General features: G+C 41.9%; 1 protein-coding gene across 3 annotated transcripts in view; it reads left to right on the forward strand.

The window, feature by feature from the left end:
- Window positions 1-18,688, forward strand: part of PCDH11X (protocadherin 11 X-linked) — a 621,910-nt gene that overhangs the window by 125,662 nt on the left and 477,560 nt on the right. For all 3 annotated transcript variants that reach the window (XM_060756393.2, XM_060756394.2, XM_060756395.2), the window contains exon 2: window positions 2,843-3,425. In XM_060756393.2, coding sequence (XP_060612376.2) covers window positions 2,886-3,425 — 540 coding nt within the window. In that variant the 5' untranslated portion in view covers window positions 2,843-2,885. The remainder of the gene's footprint in view (window positions 1-2,842; window positions 3,426-18,688) is intronic.

An 18,688-nucleotide genomic window follows, 5' to 3' on the forward strand; every position in this document is an offset into this window, starting at 1 on the left:
ACTGACAACAACCCAGTGATTCTGGCCATGAACTACCTTTCAGGGTTCGTTCAGGGACTTGCTTTGCCATCAGTGGATGTGCTGTGAGATGCCATGAAGATGGCCATCTATCTCCAATAACATAAACTGCAATAGTTTCTATTCCCATGCTTTGGTGCAATTATGGCTGCTAAAGAGGACAGTGCATCTTGAATTGTGCTGGGTGTATTATCCCACTCTCGCATAATACGTTAAGCAGGAACAACAGTCAAATGCCTACACTAATATGAAAACTGGTGGCACTGTTCTGCCATTTAAGCACCTATTAGTGAAACACTTCACATCAGTAAATGGCTGCTCATATGAGTTCAGTATTTCAATCATTCTTATTTTATAGTAGGCTGGATTTTGTTAAGCATAATTTATATGGCCCATTCACTGCTGAATGAGTAATGCTGTATGAGGATGGCTCTGGAAAATATGAGCCTGCAAATAGGAGCAGGCAATGTAAATGAAAATACCTATATGTGTGTGTGCATAGGAATTAAGGAAACACATTGCTTTTCTTTTGATGGATTCACAAGCGCACACACATTTTTTATGGAATGTAGTGGAATATGTGCATATTAGGTTTGTGCAATTGGTTCCTTTATTACGTACAATAATATCCCACCTAAATTGTTCCTAAAAAGTGATTTAATGTGACTACTCAGAGCAAATTACGCCCATAGAAGAACAAAAATAAAAAGCTTTGTCGGTGATGGAAATTATTCTCACTTTTTTTTTGCCTCTTTGCAGAAATGAGTTAGAAAAATTCATTTGAGCTGAAGGGGAGGTGAGATGTGTTGAGGAAAATCCACTGCTGATGCCATTCAAAAGAATTCCACCAACTTCCTCAAGTTGGTAATTTTACTGCACACCCAACTTAATGGCATTTAGAACAACAATGCACACAGTGCCCAAAGGCAGTTGTGTAGTTTATGCACCTAAGGCAGTGTTTCTCAGCGTGGGGGTCGGGACCCCTGGGGGGGGGGGGCATGAAGGGGTTTCAGAGGTGTCGCCAAAGACCATCAAAAAACATATATTTCTCTGCCAAATAGGTCTTAGGAACCTATTTGGCAGAGAAGGCTGAAGATCTCTCCTCCTGTCCTTCTCTTCATTTTTGGAAACAAACGGTGAGTCCTCCCACCAAAAGCCCTCCCATGATGTGATTGGCTGGCCAATTAACCAAGGGGAGGGCTGTTTCTGAGACTCCAATGGGAGAGGGCAAAGCAGGTATGCTTGGCGCATGGCAGCATGGTGTACATGTGCGGGTGAGGGAGAGCGTGTGAGGCTGGAGGGAGGCTCACACGAACAAATCTCTTCAAGGCATGAGGGTTCTGTGGGAAGTTTGGCCCAATTCTATCATTGGAGGGGTTCAGAATGCGATTTGATTATAGGTGAACTATAAATCCCAACAACTACAACTCCCAAATGTCAAGGTCTATTTTCCTCAAACTCCACCAGTGCTCATATTTGTGCATATTGAGTATTTGTGCCAAGTTTGGTCCAGATCCATCATTGTTTAAGTCTATAGTGCTCTCTGGATGTAGGTGAACTACAACTCCACTAAACTCTTCTAGTATTTTCATTGTTTGAGTCCACAGTGTTCTCTGGATGTAGCTGACAACTCTAAAACTCAAGGTTAATGCCCAATCACTCTTCCAGTATTTTCTTTTGGTCATGGGAGTTTTGTGTCCCAAGATTGGTTAAATCTCATCATTGGTGGAGTTCAGAATGCTCTTTGATTGTAGGTGAAGTATAAATCCCAGAAACTACAACTTCCAAATTTCAAGGTCTATTTCTCCCAAACTCCACCACTGTTCACATTTGGGCATATTGAGTATTTGTGCCACGTTTGGTCCAGATCCATCATTGTTTGAGTCCACAGTGCTCTCTGGATGTAGGTGAACTATAACTGCAAAACTCAAGGTCAATGCCCACTAAACCCTTCCAGTATTTTCTATTGGTCATGGGAGTTCTGTGTGCCAAGTTTGGTTCAGTTCCATCACTGGTAGAGTTCAGAATGCTCTTTGATTGTAGCTGAACTATAAATCTTAGCAACTGCAACTTCCAAATTAGAAAATCAAATCCCGCCCCACGACCAACCCCAGCGGTGTTCAGATTTGGGCGTTTCTGGTATTTGTGCCAAATTTGGTCCAGTGAATGAAAATACATCCTATGTATCTAATATTTACATTACAATTCATAACAGTAGCAAAATTGCAAAATTAATTATGAAGTCGCAATGAAAATAATGGTATGGTTGGAGGTCACCACAACAAGAGGAACTGTATTAAAGGGTCACGGCATTTGGAAGGTTGAGAAACACTGACCTAAGGTGAAGATCTCACTGCCTTCTTTCCTCATCCCACCCTAGTCATCAAAATACAGCAGTAGCAAATAACATTAGTAATTCTCAAGTCTGCAACCTTTCAGTTCATCTTGGAAATTGCCACGTGTTTCTCTCCACCTGTCACTTGAATTGGAAGGAAGAGAGACCTGCCTCTGCAATCTTGTCGATTAGACCTGGAATAGTTAGCGTTCCAAAAATGTGTGGGAGGCTGGGAGCTTTGCACAAAGTAGTCTGTCACTGTTTTCTGTTGCAATTGTTTGGAATCTGGTAATAGTTAGACTGCAAGGAAAATGTAAACTTAGGCAACACCGAGCATATTATAAACACTTATTTTCCCCAGCATCCAACAAATCTATATTCAACTTTCCCATAAAGGGAGGGGAGGAATTCATTTTAGATGGTTGTGTTCTTTTTTTTCTCATGAAATGTTCTTAACCTGTATTTTGTCCTTTCTTCTTTATTTTCCAGCTCTTCTTGGTGTTTGGTGGAACAACCCACAGCCATTCTGGAGATGGACTTGCTTTCCAGGACCTACCTTTTGGCAGTCTTATTAGCCTCCGTCGTGTTCCAGTCTGGTGCGCAGGAGAAGAATTACACAGTGCGGGAGGAACTGCCAGAAAATGTCCTAATTGGCAATTTGCTTAAGGACCTCAACTTGACCCTAGATCCTGATGTGGTCCTCTCGTCGCCTCTTCAGTTCAAGCTGGTGTACAAGACCGGAGATGTCCCACTTGTCCGTGTGGAGGAAAATTCAGGAGAAATATTCACCACCTCCAACCGCATTGACCGAGAAAAGCTTTGCTCCGGTATTTTCAGCGAGAACCGCTGTTTTTATGAAGTGGAAGTTGCTGTCCTGCCTGACGAAGTCTTCAGGCTCGTTAAGATTAGGTTCCTGATTGAGGATATAAATGACAACGCTCCCCTTTTCCCATCGACGGTCATTAATATCTCCATCCCGGAGAATACAGCCATCAATTCCCGCTATTCCGTCCCATCGGCGGTTGATCCTGACATTGGAGTAAATGGCATTCAGCACTACGAACTCCTTAAGGTGAATGGTGGTCCTTTTGGTGAAACACTCCTTGTTTCATTCTCTTTTATTTCTAAAGGTTCTAAATGTATCTTACAGGAAAATTAAGTGGAAATGATGGGCAGATTAAAATACAAAAAGTGGAACCAAAATTGGTAGGATGGGAAACTAACTAGTGTAGTGGGAAAGGATCCATTAAAGAGGGTTAAAAGGGTTTCTCGTTTGGACATCTTTGCATTTTCTTCGGTTACTTTTGCCCTTCCATTTAATCTATACTTGATGTTTCTAGTTGGGTTTTATTGGGTACTAGCCATCCCCTGCCACATGTTGCTGTGGCCCAATCTGTGTATATGTGTTTTGTGTGTGTGTTTGCATTTATATATGTGGTTTTGCACATGCGTTGTAATGTATTTTTTACTTTTTGGCTTTTTAAGTCTCTTTCCACTGTGCTTTTATGAGTGATGGTCACTATTTGGCTTGATAGGTGTATTATGTCCAAATTTGGTGTCAATTTGCCCAGTGGTTTTTATTTATATAGACTAGCCACACCCTGCCACACATTGCTGCGGCCCAATTGGTTTATATGTGTTTTTTTGTGTGTATAGGTGTATATGTATGTTTGCATATATATGTGTGGTTTTGCACATGCGTTGTATTTTTTACTTTTTGGCTTTTTAAGTCTTTTCTGCTGTGTTTTTCAGTGTTTTTATGAGTGATGGTTACTCGTTGGCCTGATAGATGTATTGTCTCTAAATTTGGTGTCAATTCATCTGCTGGTTTTTGAATTATGTTAATTCCACAAACTAACATTACATTTTTATTTATATAGCCTAGCTGTCCCCCGCCATGTGTTGCTGTGGCCCAGTCTGTGTATATGTATTTTTTGTGTATATATGTGTGATTTTGCACATAAGTTGTATTTTTTTTTGCTTTTAAAGTCTCCTCCACTGTATTTTTCAGTGCTTTTATTAGTGATGGTCACTCATTGGCCCGATAGGTGTATTGTGTCCAAATTTGGTGTCAATTCACCCAGTGCTTTTTGAGTTATGTTAATCCCACAAAAACATTACATTTTTATTTATATAGATGTGACTTAAAATACTAGAATATTGGGAGAAGCATGCTGCTTGTAGGCTGCACCAAAAATATGTATGGGTTTTTGTAAGTTTTTTGGACTGTCTGGCCATATTCCAGAAGCATTCTCTCCTGACGTTTCACCCACATCTATGGCAGGCATCCTCAGAGGTTGTGAAGTTTGTTGGAAACTAGGCAAGTGGGGTTTATATATCTGTGGAATGTCCAGGGTTGGAGAAATAACTCTTATCTATTGGATGTGAATGTTTCAATTGGCTACCTTGATTGGAATGTAATAGTCTAGCAGTTTCCAGGTGTGGCTTCTTACTGCCTAGAGTAATCTTTTGTTGAGAGGTGATTAGCTGCCCCTGATTGTTTCTCGAGTTCCCCTGTTTTGGACTGTTGTTCTTTATTTACTGTTATGGTTTTAGATATATTTTTAATAATGGTAGCCAGATTTAGTTCATTTTCATGGTTTCTTCCTTTCTATTGAAATAGTCCATTCTAATCAAGGTGGCCAATTGAAACATTCACACCTACCTCCAATAAACAAGAGATCTTTCTCCCACCCTGGACATTCCACAAATATATAAACCCAATTTTCCTAATTTCCAACAGACCTCAAAACCTCTGAGGATGCCTGCCATAGATGTGGGTGAAACGTCAGGAGAGAATGCTGCCGGAACATGGCCATACAGCCTGGAAAACTCACAACAACCCAGTGATTCCGGTCATGAAAGCCTTTGACAATATATTAAAGTTGTGTGTGTGTGTGTGTGTGTGTTCTTTCCTTTAGGACAGTTTTCTCCCAAACTTGGTGAATTCCCCCTTCCGTATTTATTCAACTGCTCCTCTCTAAATATGTCTTGGCAGTGAAGTGTAGGAAAAGGCTTGATGAAGAAGGATTGGCCTGGCCAAAGAAAAATGACAAGTATTCCCACCATGACATATATCTCGTAGCTTTTGGTGTATGCCCTGAAATCCAGCTTGCTGGGGTTGTCGTCATGGCAATTGGCCCATCTTTTGCATCCCATCACTTCGAAATGTCAAGGAATTCAATCAATTTGTGTTCAACTGCCTCTATTTCGGTACCGCTTGGTTTATATTTTGTGAGCTGTTGGTCCCACAAGAGATGTACATTTCAGACGTTTTTCAAAATTCACATCCTTTTTTTTTCTTCATTTGTCTGTCAAGAGGAAGCTGGATGTAGGGATGTATTTAGTGAATGTGACCAGCAGCTCTGGCAGTGAAGCATATGAAAGTGAACAAGGGAGCCCCGTGGAATAGAGATACGCAGTCAAGCAAATTAACATTCTTGGAGAAGCAAAGAGGAAGCCCTCTGTCTGCCTGGCTTGATCAGCCTGCTTTGGTAATGCTTGGATAGGTTAATAGTAAAGGGAAATGAAAAGTTATTCACACACAAAATGCAACTGTAGCCATGCGCTTTCTTTCGAAGCAAGCCGAGCATTTGACATTACAAATAAGTGTGTGGTATGCTTGGCAGAAGAAGAGTGAGGAGCCTTTGTTTTGTTTGTTTCTTTTTTTCCTTTGGCAACAAAATCTGAAATGCAAACAGAGGGATGGTGACATGCACAAAGAAAAGGAATCTATTCAGAATGTGGAAAATATGGAGTTGGTATTAAAAAAAAAAAAAACCCAGATGGTGGCCCAAAATGATATCTCTGCTGGCTTTGTTTGTGACCTTGCTACACCACAGGCATAGCAGAAGTGCTTCACGCCTGTCGAACAAACCTATATTTCTATTATTGCTATTGTACTATAGCAGTTATGGGAGACCCAGGCCCAGGGGGCTGGATGTGGCCCTTTGAGCACTTCTCTCAGGCCCTCCGCTCTCACCATCACATCATTCCTTCCATCCTTCTCTTTCTCCCTCCCTCCCTTCCCTCTTTCTCACTCCTCCCTCTTTCTCCTTCCTTCTCTCTTTCCTCCCTCCCTCTATTCCCTTCCACCCTTCCATTCTTCTCTTCCTTCCTCCCTCCCTCACTTCCCTCTTTCTCACTCCTCTCTCTTTCTCCTTCCTTCCTTCATTCTCTCTTTCCTCCCTCCCTCTATTCCCTTCCACCCTTCCATCCTTCTCTTCTTCCCTCTTTCTAACTCCTTCTCTCTCTTTCTCCTTCCTTCCTTCCTTCCTTCCTTCCTTCCTTCCTTCCTTCCTTCCTTCTCTCTTTCCTCCATACCTCCCTTCCCTTCCACCCTTCCATCCTTTTCTTCCTCCCTCCCTCCATTCCCTCTTTCTCACTCCTCTCTCTTTCTCCTTCCTTTATTCTCTCTTTCCTCCCTCCCTCCCTCCATTCCCTTCCACCCTTCCATCCTTCTCTTCTTCCCTCTTTCTCACTCCTTCTCTCTTTTTCTCCTTCCTTCCTTCCTTCTCTCTTTCCTCCATACCTCCCTTCCCTTCCACCCTTCCATCCTTTTCTTCCTCCCTCCCTCCATTCCCTCTTTCTCACTCCTCTCTCTTTCTCCTCTCTCCCCCTTCCTTCCTTCTCTCTTTCCTCCATACCTCCCCTTCCACACTTCCATTCTTCTCTTCCTTTTTTCCTTCCTTCTCTCTTTCCTCCCTCCCTCCCTTCCCTTCCACCCTTCCTTCCATTCTTCTCTTCCTCCCTTCTTTCCTTCCCTTTTTCTCTTCCCTTTTCTCTCTTTCTCCTTCCTTCCTTCCTTCTCTCTTTCCTCCCTCCCATCCTTCTCTTCCTCCCTTCCTTCTTTCTCCTTCCTTCCTTCCTTCCTTCCTTCTCTTCCTCCCTCCCCCTCTTCCTTCCTTTCCTCTTTCTCATTCCTTCTCTCTTTCTCCCTTCCTTCCTTCCTTCCTTCCTTCCTTCCTTCCTTCCTTCCCTCCTTCCTCCCTCCCTCTATTCCCTCCCACCCTTTCTTCCTTCCCTCTTTCTCACTCCTTCACTTTCTTTCTCCTTCCTTCTTTCTCTCTTTTCTCCCCCCTTCTCTCCCTCCATTCCCTTCCACCTTTCCTTCCGTCCGTCCTTCTCTTTTCCCTTCCTCCTTTCCTCCAGGTGGATGTTTAGCTGGGAGAAGAGACAGTAGAGAGAGAACAGGAGAACCAGGTTTTAAAGGATTTAAAAAGGTGTCCCTTTGGGGAGGAGGAGGGGAAAAATACTGGCTTTCTGTTGCTCTGAAGACCAGAGCTCAAGGGAGCAATGCGTTCAAATGGTAGGGACAGAGATGCGACTGAAAAGATTAGGAAGAACTTCCTGGAGAGTGGCCTAGACTACCTGGGAGTGTGAAGGAGTCTCCTTCTCTGGAGGCTTTTCCACAGAGGCTGTCTATAGGGAGTGCTTTGATTGTGCCTTCTTGCATGGCAGGGGGTTAGATTGGATGGCCCTTGTGGGTGTCTTCCAGCTCTAGGATTCTATATCAGGAGTGGGCAATATGGGATCTAATGGGTACACTTTTTCTCTCCCATCCATCACCTCATCCTGACCCTTCATTGACCGCTGAGTAATGTCATTCTGTGTGAGAGAGCAAACACATTTTTGTTTGCAGGTGTTTGCCATCATCTTGGAGGTGCTGGGCCAAAGACAAACTGTTGCAACAGCTAACATTGACTGAAAAGTGATTTTGTAGCTCAGTTACAGCGGATACTTTGAGAATGGAAGATAAGTGTTTTAATGCATGAGGAGACAACATAGAATGAGGATTCTGAAATAGATAAGTGCTAGATTTCTTCTTTAAAAGACAGAGTAGAATATGACCTTTATCAAGCCGGATAAAATATATGTTGGCGACTTTTAATGCAACTGAAGCATCTGTAATGAATGTACAGGGGGAAAGAAATTGTTGGTTAGAGATGCTTTATAACAGAGTGTCAGCTTTGCTGAAATGTTCAGCTAGTTAGCTATTAAAACAGAGTGTGATTATCTATCCCAGTTCAGCACAGAAGTAATGAAAGGGCAGACCTGTTGCCCTGTGGACAAACACAGTGCAGCTGTTGTCACTTACCAGTAATAGAGGAAAGCCTCACAAATCATAGGGAGGAAGGAGGTAGGTGTGAGCATAGCTCTGGAGCTTGACCTGTCTTTTCCAGTACCAGATGTCTATAGAAACCCTCAAGGTTTTGGAGTGATACAGAGGGAATTCAAGGTATGTGCTATAACAGTTTGTCTTAGGGACTTCCCAAGTGTGGAAACTTCCTCCAAGTGGTTATGTTTGGATAGGTCGCTCCAATTGTTATCTGAGTCATGGTTATTAGAGATGCAAAATAATAATAGTAATAATTTCCTACTAGCCACCCCCTACCAGGTATTGCTGTGGCCCAGTTTGGTGATATGGAAAATAAAGTAATAAGAATTGGTGGCCCAATACTGTGTATGTTTTTTGTATGTATTCTTAATTTTAATTTTATATGCTTAAGTGAATTGTATATTTTAACATGTTGTAAACCGCAATGAGTCGCCGCACAGGCTGAGATATTAGCGGTATACAAGCATACCAAATAAATAAATAAATAAATAAGAAACTGTTGGTTTCTAATCTATGTAATGTCTTTCTGCTTGTGGGTAAACAGTATTTCCTGCTGTTTCTTTGTCAGTGTTGATGTGGAGATTGTATGGTTTGCCTACTCAGGAACATACAATATATCATTGTCTTTCTTTAGGGGTCCCTTTCAAATCTATGATACTACATCTCTCTGTGTGTGAATCATATATATCTATCTATATCTCTGGCTGGATGGCTCTTTGTCAGGAGGGATTTGATTACATTTTCTTGCCCTGGTGAAGGGAGTTGGACTTGATGGCTTTAAGTATTTTCTGTTGGTCATGGGGGTTCTGTGTGGGAAGTTTGCCCCAATTCTGTCATTGGTGAGGTTCAGAATGCTCTTTGATTGTAGGTGAACTATAAATCCCAGTAACAACAACTCCCAAATGTCAAGGTCTATTTCCCCCAAACTCCATCTATGTGCATATTTGGGCATATGGAGTATTCGTGCCACATTTGGTCCAGAAATATCATTGTTTGAGTCCACAGTGCTCTCCCAGCATCTCCCAAACTCAAGGTCAATGCCCACCAAACCCTTTTAGTTTTTTCTGTTGGTCATGGGAGTTCTGTGTGCCATGTGTGCTTCAATTCCATCATTTGATTGTAGGTTAACTATAAATTCTAGCAACTACAACTCCCAAATGACAAAATCAATTTTTTGAGTGATGGTCACTCCTTGGGTTAGCAGGTGTCTTGTGTCCAAATTGGGTGTCAATTCACCCAGTGGTTTTTGAGTTATGTTAATCCCACAAACAAACATTACATTTTTATTTATTTAGTTTGTGTGTGTATGTATAAGTATGTATATGTGTGTATACACACACACATATATATACACACTTATTTCCTGGAAAACTAGAAGAAAATAGTTTTTGTAATACTTTCTTTTTAGAACATTAAACCATATGTTTAAGAGCTTCATGTTCATATTTTTGCTTTTAAAATCTACATGTAAAACCATTTTATGTAAAATGAGGTACTGCATGAGACCAATGCAATTCTTGCCTTAGTTTTAATTTCTCTCTTTCTACAAAAAGTGTTACTTTTGCTTGAGACTTGCTCCTCAAAATGGCAAAAACCAATAGGTGTTGTATAATTCTGGTATTGCTTACAGTTCAGGACTTTTATTGGAGTCCCTATTGGAGTAATGGGTTAGACTACTGACCAAAAGGTCGGTGGTTCGAATCCAGGGAGTGATATGAGCTCTCATCTATCAGCTCAAGCTTCTCATGCAGGGACATGAGAGAAACCTCACACAGGATGGTTAAGCATCTGGGCATCCCCTGGACAACATCCTTGCAGATGGCCAATTCTTTCACACCAGTAGCGACTTGCAGTTTCTCAAGTTGCTTCTGATATGAAAGAAGGACTTTTATTTCTATTATTATTTTAAAGTGACTCTGGATTTTAATTATATACTGAATAACCTGCATTTCTCATATATCAAATATTATATATATATATATATATATATATATATATATATATATATGAACTTGCAGGAAGAGGGCAAATATTGAACTGCTTTATATGCCATGTATTTTATATTCCATAGTAGCAAAGTTAATTGTATTGGTCGTTTGCAAAAATGTAACATTGTTGCTTACTTGCAGCAGGAAAATAAGGGAGGAAGGGAAGGAAGGAAGGGAAAAAAGAAATGTGGCAGCAGCTTTTAGACATTTTTTTTATTTTCACAAGCACATTCATGGATTTAAACCCACTTTTTCAGATGTTGAACTGAGTGACATTAAGACTTGAGGCACAAAGCCATATTTATACAGTTGTGCTAGTGGGACAGAATGTAATAGGATCCATAAAGATGCAAATTCTATCACTTGCCCTAAATTTTCCAAGGACTGGGCGAGGCAAGACAAATCTTTCAGCTGTTTACAGTCGTCAGTACTGATGGGTGAAAGCAATAAATCGGCTTATCTAAAGTCGGTTTCCCAGGGTTCAAAAAACTCTCTAAGTAAGGAGATAATTGTTGTTGTTGTGGGTGCAGTCATGAGGACTCTTCTATCAATATATGCATTGTGCAATGGTCTTTATTCATACCTTTACTACTGGACTAGAACTTGTGGATATAATTCAATTTAGCAGTTTACTTGGAGGCATATAAGTATGTGTAGCACTTTGTGGATTTTCGACAGAATGTGGTGCTTAGAAGTCAACCTTTCTTCACACGCAGTAAGGCATTCACAGGTTGTGGGCCATGAACAGAGACATTACAATGCGAGATTAGAACCTAAATCTTTTCTAGATCCATGCAGAGATGATGGCAGAGTCATCACACCAGAAGGATCACAGTCCTCCCTCAATCTGCCATTCAGCTCATGTAGACCACTAAATGCAATGCAGATCCTCACTTTCCAAAGGGGCCATTCTGCCCTCTCCAGCCCTGCGAACCACTGCAAAAATTTTGTTCTTTGTCCTGTCCAGAGAAAATGTGCCCATCTCACATTTCATGAAGTTTCTGGCACACTAACAGAGTTTTTGCCTTCTACTCAAGTGTCAACTTCTTTTTAGGAACAGACCAATCAGGAACAAATATATAAAACCTGGGAGCAAACCCAGATTAAAAAAAATCCTGTGATTTCCGATTGCATGCCAAGATCTGCATATTCGACTCAAAACCGCGATATTCCTGCACCTGGAAATCTCACATTTTTTGCCTTTTGTAGTGATTGCTTCCACATTTACAGGAAATAGCATCTGGCCAACCTCCTGTTTGTGTGTTTTTTGAAGCTCCTGGGATAAAAGAACTGTCTGGACAGGCCCTGAGTGTTGGGAGATATGACCACTCTCTGGGCAATGAAAAGGGAAAGGCAATCGAATGAGGGAGGGTGTTGCACTCCAGGACAGGAAAAGCCCTCTGACTTTAAACACCACACTGTTGGATAGGGAAACAACCCTTTTATTAAAGATAATTAAAAAGCTGTAAAGTAAAAAAGCACTTTAAAGAAATAGGTAAATCCAATTAGGTAGGAAGATAAACAAGAACAAAGTAGTCCAGGGTAATAGTCCAGCAAAGTCCATAAAAACAAAGTCAAAACTTCCCAAATAAAATGCAAGAAATCGGGAAACATGGATCCAAGGCATGAATATAAAAGCATAGAATCTAAGAATCAAAACCATGAAACAAAAGCACATAAAACATGAATGAGACTACATATCCTGTACTTCGGACTTTTATCTCCTCATTAGGTATGTCTCTAGCACTCAGAAATTGGTTTTGCTTTAGCTGTGAATTTCTTATCTTTTTCTCTCAGAGCCTGGCAGAATGCCGAAGGCATTATTCGGCTCTCCTGTTTTGACTGATCTCCTCCCGTCTGTCTATTTGCTCATTAATTTCTGCAGCTGGGCCAGGTGCTGAGCTGTTTTTATGTTCCCTATCATGGGAACTCTCTGGTAACAATTCAGAGAGCACACCATCATCCCCACACCCCTCGGGGACATTCTCATGGGAAACTACACTTTGAACAGGGATCTCCTGATCATTCTCTGCATCAATATCCTTGACCAAACCATTGCCATCTTGAAACTCATCTTGCAACTCATTGACATAAGTCCCCACATCCAAAACACCCTGATCCTGAAACACAATCACAGGCTGAGCTCCAACAGAGGGATCCAATGAGAGTGCAGTGTAGACAGCTAAAGAAGTAAGGCTCTTGGTTGAGAGTTGTGCATGCTGGAAAGAAAAAAGAAGTGTGTCATTTTTATAATGATTTTCATATGCCCCCGGTGGCGCAGTGGGTTAAAGCACTGAGCTGCTGAGCTTGTTGATTGAAAGGTCGCAGGTTCAATTCCGGGGAGCGGCGTGAGCTTCCACTGTCAGCCCTAGCTTCTGCCAACCTAGCAGTTTGAAAACATGCAAATGTGAGTAGATCAATAGGTACCGCTCAGGTGGGAAGGTAACGGCACTCCATGCAGTCATGCTGGCCACATGACCTTGGAGGTGTCTATGGACAACGCTGGCTCTTTGGCTTAGAAATGGAGATGAGAGTCAGACATGACTGGACTTAATGTCAGGGGACAACCTTTACCTTTACTTTTCATATGCAGATAGAAAATATGTGGAGTCTGGATTATTTGAAATAGATGTGTAACTGGCAGGGTGAATCTAGGGAAGAGTACTGTGAATTGCATCTGAATAATGTTGCTGGTGTGGACAACCCCTTGGTGTCTTTCTTTGTCTACATTTAGCAAATGATGAACTTTTCAACTCATTACATCACCAGTGCACTGCACTAAAGCCAATTCTATTCCCAAACCCTCCGAACACTCTATCAAGATCATCCTTCCCTTTCTTTCTTCCTTCCTTTCTGTTTTTCAAAGGCGCTTAATAGGGTTTGATGACTGCTTAAGGCCAATGTCTTCAGATGGCAAGCTGGTGATGGCTCGGTATGCTTATGGGTGATCCCGTTAAGCACAACGCATTGACCGACTTCGTGCGGCATTTTTCAGAGCTCATTTCACTTCGCTTGAAAGTGGCACAACAATTTCAACTGGGAAAGGAGATGTGATTATATGAGGAGGGTAATTGAACCTTTTTAGAAAGGATTTTAATTAACCATTTTGATGGAGAAAGAGATATTGAAAATAAAGTATATCTGCTGGAGAGAAAGAGAGAGAGATTAAAAGTAAAGTTTTCTATTTTGGCTGCCTGAATCTGATGAATGATAGCGGACTCGTAGCTCTATGACTCATGACATGCAATTGTTGAAAAACCACATGAAATAGAATTACTTTATGACAGAATTACTGTCATAGAGTAAGTCAGAGGAGGTTTTCCTTTGCCTTCCCCTAAAGCTAAGACAAGGTTTCTCAACCTTCCTCATGCTGTGACCCCTTAATGCAGTTCCTCATGTTCTGGTGACCCCCAATCATAAAATTATTTTTTTGTTGCTACTTCACAATTGTAATTTTGCTACTGTTATGAATTGTAATTTAATTATCTGATATGCAGGATGCATTTTCATTCACTGGATGAAATTTGGCACAAATACCCAATATGACCAAATTTGAATACTGGTGGGTTCAGGCAAATTGATTTTGGGAGTTGTAGTTGCTGGAATTGATAGTCCACCTAAAATCAAAGAGCATTCTGAATTCCACCAATGATGGAATTGAACCAAACTTGGAATACAAACTCCCATGACCAAGAGAAAATACTGGAAGGGTTTGGTGGGCATTGACCTTGAGTTTTGGAGTTGTAGTTCACCTACACCTAGAGAGCACTGTGAACGCAAATAATGATGGATGTGGACCAAACTTGGCACGGATACTCAATATGCCCAAATGTAAACACCGGTGGGGTTTGGGGAAAACAGCTTGATATTTGGGAGTTGTAATTGCTGGGATTTATAGTTCGCCGACAATCAAAGAGCATTCTGAACCCCACCAATGATAGAATTGGGCCAAACTTCCCACAGAGAACCCCCATGACCAACAGAAAATATTGTGTTTTCTAATGATCTTTGGTGACCCCTCTGACACACCCTTGCGACCCCCACATGGGTCCCAGCCCCCAGATTGAGAAACCCTGGGCTAAAAGAATGTAACTTTCTTTCTATGACTCAGTGGGAATTTGAACCCTGGTCTCATAGAAGCATAGAGTTGGAAGACCACAAGTGGCCATCCAGTCTGACCCTTTGTTTTTTTATTTCTATGTCAGGAACAACTTGATAAATTGCAAGTTGCTTCTGGTGTGAGAGAATTGGCCGTCTGCAAGGACGTTGCCCATGGGGTGCCTGGATGTTTTGATGTTTTACCATCCTTGTGGGAGCTGGAGCTGACAGAGGGAGCTCTTCACATTCTCTCCAGATTTGAACCTCCAACCTGTCAATCTTCAGTCCTGCCGGCACAAGGGCTTAACCTATTGCACCATCGGGAGCTCCTCTGGTCATGCAGGGATACACATTCAAAGCACTCTCAGCAGATGGCCGACCAGTCTCTGTTTTAAAACCTCCAAAGAATTCATCTTCGGAACCAGGCATGTAGCCAGGGGAGGGGCTCGGGGGGCTTCAGCCCCGCCCCCGAAATTCTCATGGTGGTTCGCGAAAAGGCCTTACTGGTGCATTATTTAAACTGTTATGTTTATTAATATCTAATATCATGATTTGATCACCATTCTCAATATATCCCATATGTATGGGGGTATTGGGGTAATGATACAAAAGGTTTGCTAGGCTAGACCCTCTTTCACTCAGACTCAGCCCTCCCCCCCGAAACTCAGCCCCCCCCCCGAACCCCCCCTGAAATTTTTTTAGCCCCCCCCCCCCCCCCCCGAAACGAAATCCTGGCTACGGGCCTGTTCGGAACAGTCCCAGAGTCCTAGTCCAGCTCTCTAATCACTTTGCCACTTAAACAAAAACATCATTGAATATAATGTGGATGGCTTCTTAGCAAACAAGATTGTGTTCTTAATTTACCCAGAGGCTTGGATAGAGTGCAGACCTGTCAATTTACCTTTGAAGCAAAATTTGGATTCCCTTTGAGCGCCGTTGTGATTAAACATAGAGTAAGCTCTGGCCTGTCATTAACCTATAAGCAAAATATTTGAGGGCAGACTGCGAAACATAACCAGTTGTTGTTGTGCCATTCTAATTCAATCAGCAATGTGATTCCCCACAGGAATATGCTTCAGATTCAATATATTCATGGACAGGCATGTCATGCTGTGATATCAATTCCCCACAATGATTATAACAGCATTTTCTCTTAATTTGAAAGATCTATAGCTCAGATTTATGGCTCCACTTGCAACTTGGTGCAATTTCTCCATCAGAAGCCACTTTTTTTTTTCAAGCGATGCTATTTTCTAAGTACAGTGCTGGCCCAGAGAACTGGAAATGGAACTAGCACTTTGCTTCTATAGGGGCTAATTTGATTATCTATTATAAGTGATATATGTATTTTGTTGAAGATGGGACATTTCTTGGCAGTAATGAACCTTCCCCTGTCAATTCCACAGAAAGATGCCCTTAAGGAACAAAACTTGGCCATCTCGTCTGTCGTTGAAAAAAATGTCCACTGACTTTTAAAAAATCTAATTGGAGAATTTATTCTTTTATGAAGTTAAATATCTATAGACTGGGCAAGTGGGCAGGCAACAATGGCAGCAGTAGGTGCTCGTTTCTACCCAGTGCCTCCCTCTTTCAGACTGCGCAGACCAATAATTACTTGGAGTCACTTTGGGATGCAATGTCCAATTTCTAGGAAAACTACAAGGGTTGAATGAAAAGTAATGCCTCCACCTTCGTAACTACTTAACAGATGGGAGTACTGGTATGCAGCAGGTACTGGCTTGTTCAGTATACTCTCCTCTACAGTTCCATTTTGGTGAGAAGCCTTAGCATTGAATGGTTGTGTTCTTAAAGTGTGAAGTATGGAACCCTGTGCAGACAGTTGGTCAACATGACTTAAGCAACGTTCAGTCATTGAATTCTTGACAGCAGAAGGTGTCACCCCAAAGGAGATTCATGAGAGAATACAAGCTGTTTATGGTGATTGTGTTGATGTGAGGACAGTGCATCATTGGGCAAGTTTAAAGATGTTGAGGTGGGAACATCTGACTTGCATGACAAACAAAGAGTTGGACATCCTGTGACAGCAACCACCAAGTTTCACAATCAAAAGGTTGACAGATTGATTCAGGACAGCCATCGTATCAGAGAGAAATTTCAAGCATAATCAGTATTTCAAAAGAGCGTATGGGTCACATAATTGCTTTCCTTGTCTATTGGAAAATCTGTGCACAATGGGTTGCGGAAACAGTGTTGACTTCTTTCGTAACGGTTCCAGAAAACTTGTTCATCGTTGGCAGAAATGTATCCAATTGTCTGGTGATTATGTGGAAAAGTGAATAGTGGTAGTTAAAGAGCACATTCTAAGGATTAATTCTGTGTTTGATTTATTAAAATATTCACATCCAAACCCAAATAACAAAGGTGGAGGCATTACTTTTCATTCAAACCTCGTATTTGGATATGTGGTTACGGCAAAGAATGTTGTGAGAGAAAAGGGGTAGAAATGCAGACAATGGATATTAAGAGATTTTGAATGCAAGCACCACCCTCAGGACATAACACCCTAATAGAATAATTCTATTCCAACATGAAAATGAATTCAATCCCTTTTATAGCACATGCAACACTTTTGCTAGAAGCCTGATGTCACATGAATGTGGAGTGTCAGAATCTCTTGACAGTGATGACCTCATCACATGGGGCTAAAATCAGAACCGGTCAGTTCCCATCAGATGATCTCGTGCCGGCCTTGTGGGGAAAGGAGGGTGGAACCCTACATGGTTCCGGCCTGATTTACCTGTCCTCCTATAAACCATCAAGGACATTAAGATCATCCGGAGAGGCCCTGCTCTCGATCCCACCTCCTTTGCAGTTGCGATTGGTGGGGATGAGAGACAGGGCCTTTTCTGTGGTTGCCCCCCAGCTGTGGAACTCTCTCCCTGGCAAGATTAGGTTTGCCCCCTCCCTGCTATCCTTCAGAAGGCAGCTAAAATCCTGACTCTGGAATCAGGCATTTGCAGTTTGATGGATGATCTGGCATGTTGCCATTTACCTTAATAGGGGAAGTTGCATATTCAGTGTGTGCACCATGCTTCTTCCTCATGAGATCCACAACTGCAATGTGGGGCAAGGGGCAGTGGCTTCTCTATGCGCCCCGACGAAGTGAAACAAGATGAGCCTTTTTGGTGGCCATGTGATGAGGCTGTTAGTCTCCAACTTTGAAGACCATGGCATTGAATTGTTGCCTTGTGAACTGCCTCAAGTCACTTGTGGGCTGAGAGGGGCGGCATACAAATGTAGCAAATTAATTAATTAATTAATTAAATCCATGCTCAGCCATGGAAACCTATGGAATGATCCTGGGGCAAATTGGATTCTCTCTGCCCCAGAGAAAAGCAATAGCGACCCCCTTTGATCAAATCTGAACAAGAAAAACTCATGGCCTTAGTGTCACCATAAGTTAGATCCTCAAACATTTTAAGCTGAGGGCTGGTTCATGGCCTCCAGACTGTTGAGAATGCATACTATAGTTTGAAAAAAAGAGAACAAATTATTTGTAGTGCAAAAAAAAAATGGAAAGAACAATACAATATTTAAAATTTCAACCAACATAAACTTGCAGGTATTTCAATGGAAAGTGTGGGCCTACTTTTGGCTGATGAGATAGTCAAGTAAATTTGGATTGTTGTTGTTGTTGTTGTGTGCATTCAAGTTGTTTCAGACTTAGGGTGGCCATAAGTCTAAAGTTTATGGTAGGGCCTGAGTTAGTGATCTTGAGGGCCGCATTTGGCCCACGGGCCTTAGTTTGGGGACTGCTGGCAAACAACAATGTACAACCTGCACAAGTAGATTGGTTACTTTCTTCAGAATGACTCAAGGCAGCAAACCAAATGTGCCACATCTCACATCACTACTGTGGGTATCTGCACGTGCAAGAACTCTCTTGTGTTCTGTGGGGAGCGTGGGAGGCCCAAGAGAAAGGGAGAAGACAATGAAGTGGTGTCCTGGCCCTTTAAGTAGGTCACACACAGCCTACGGTGGTGGCTGTCAGCGTCCACCTTATGTGGAAAACAAAACCTGTCAATGTGAAGCTCCTCCACTTGTAAACAGACCTTTATTAAAGCTGGCAGGCCTTGCCGAAAATTATGAAGTTTGACACAAATAGGATTG

This window comes from Anolis sagrei, chromosome 10 (genome assembly GCF_037176765.1).
Source record: "Anolis sagrei isolate rAnoSag1 chromosome 10, rAnoSag1.mat, whole genome shotgun sequence".
Classification (NCBI taxonomy): domain Eukaryota; kingdom Metazoa; phylum Chordata; class Lepidosauria; order Squamata; family Dactyloidae; genus Anolis; species Anolis sagrei.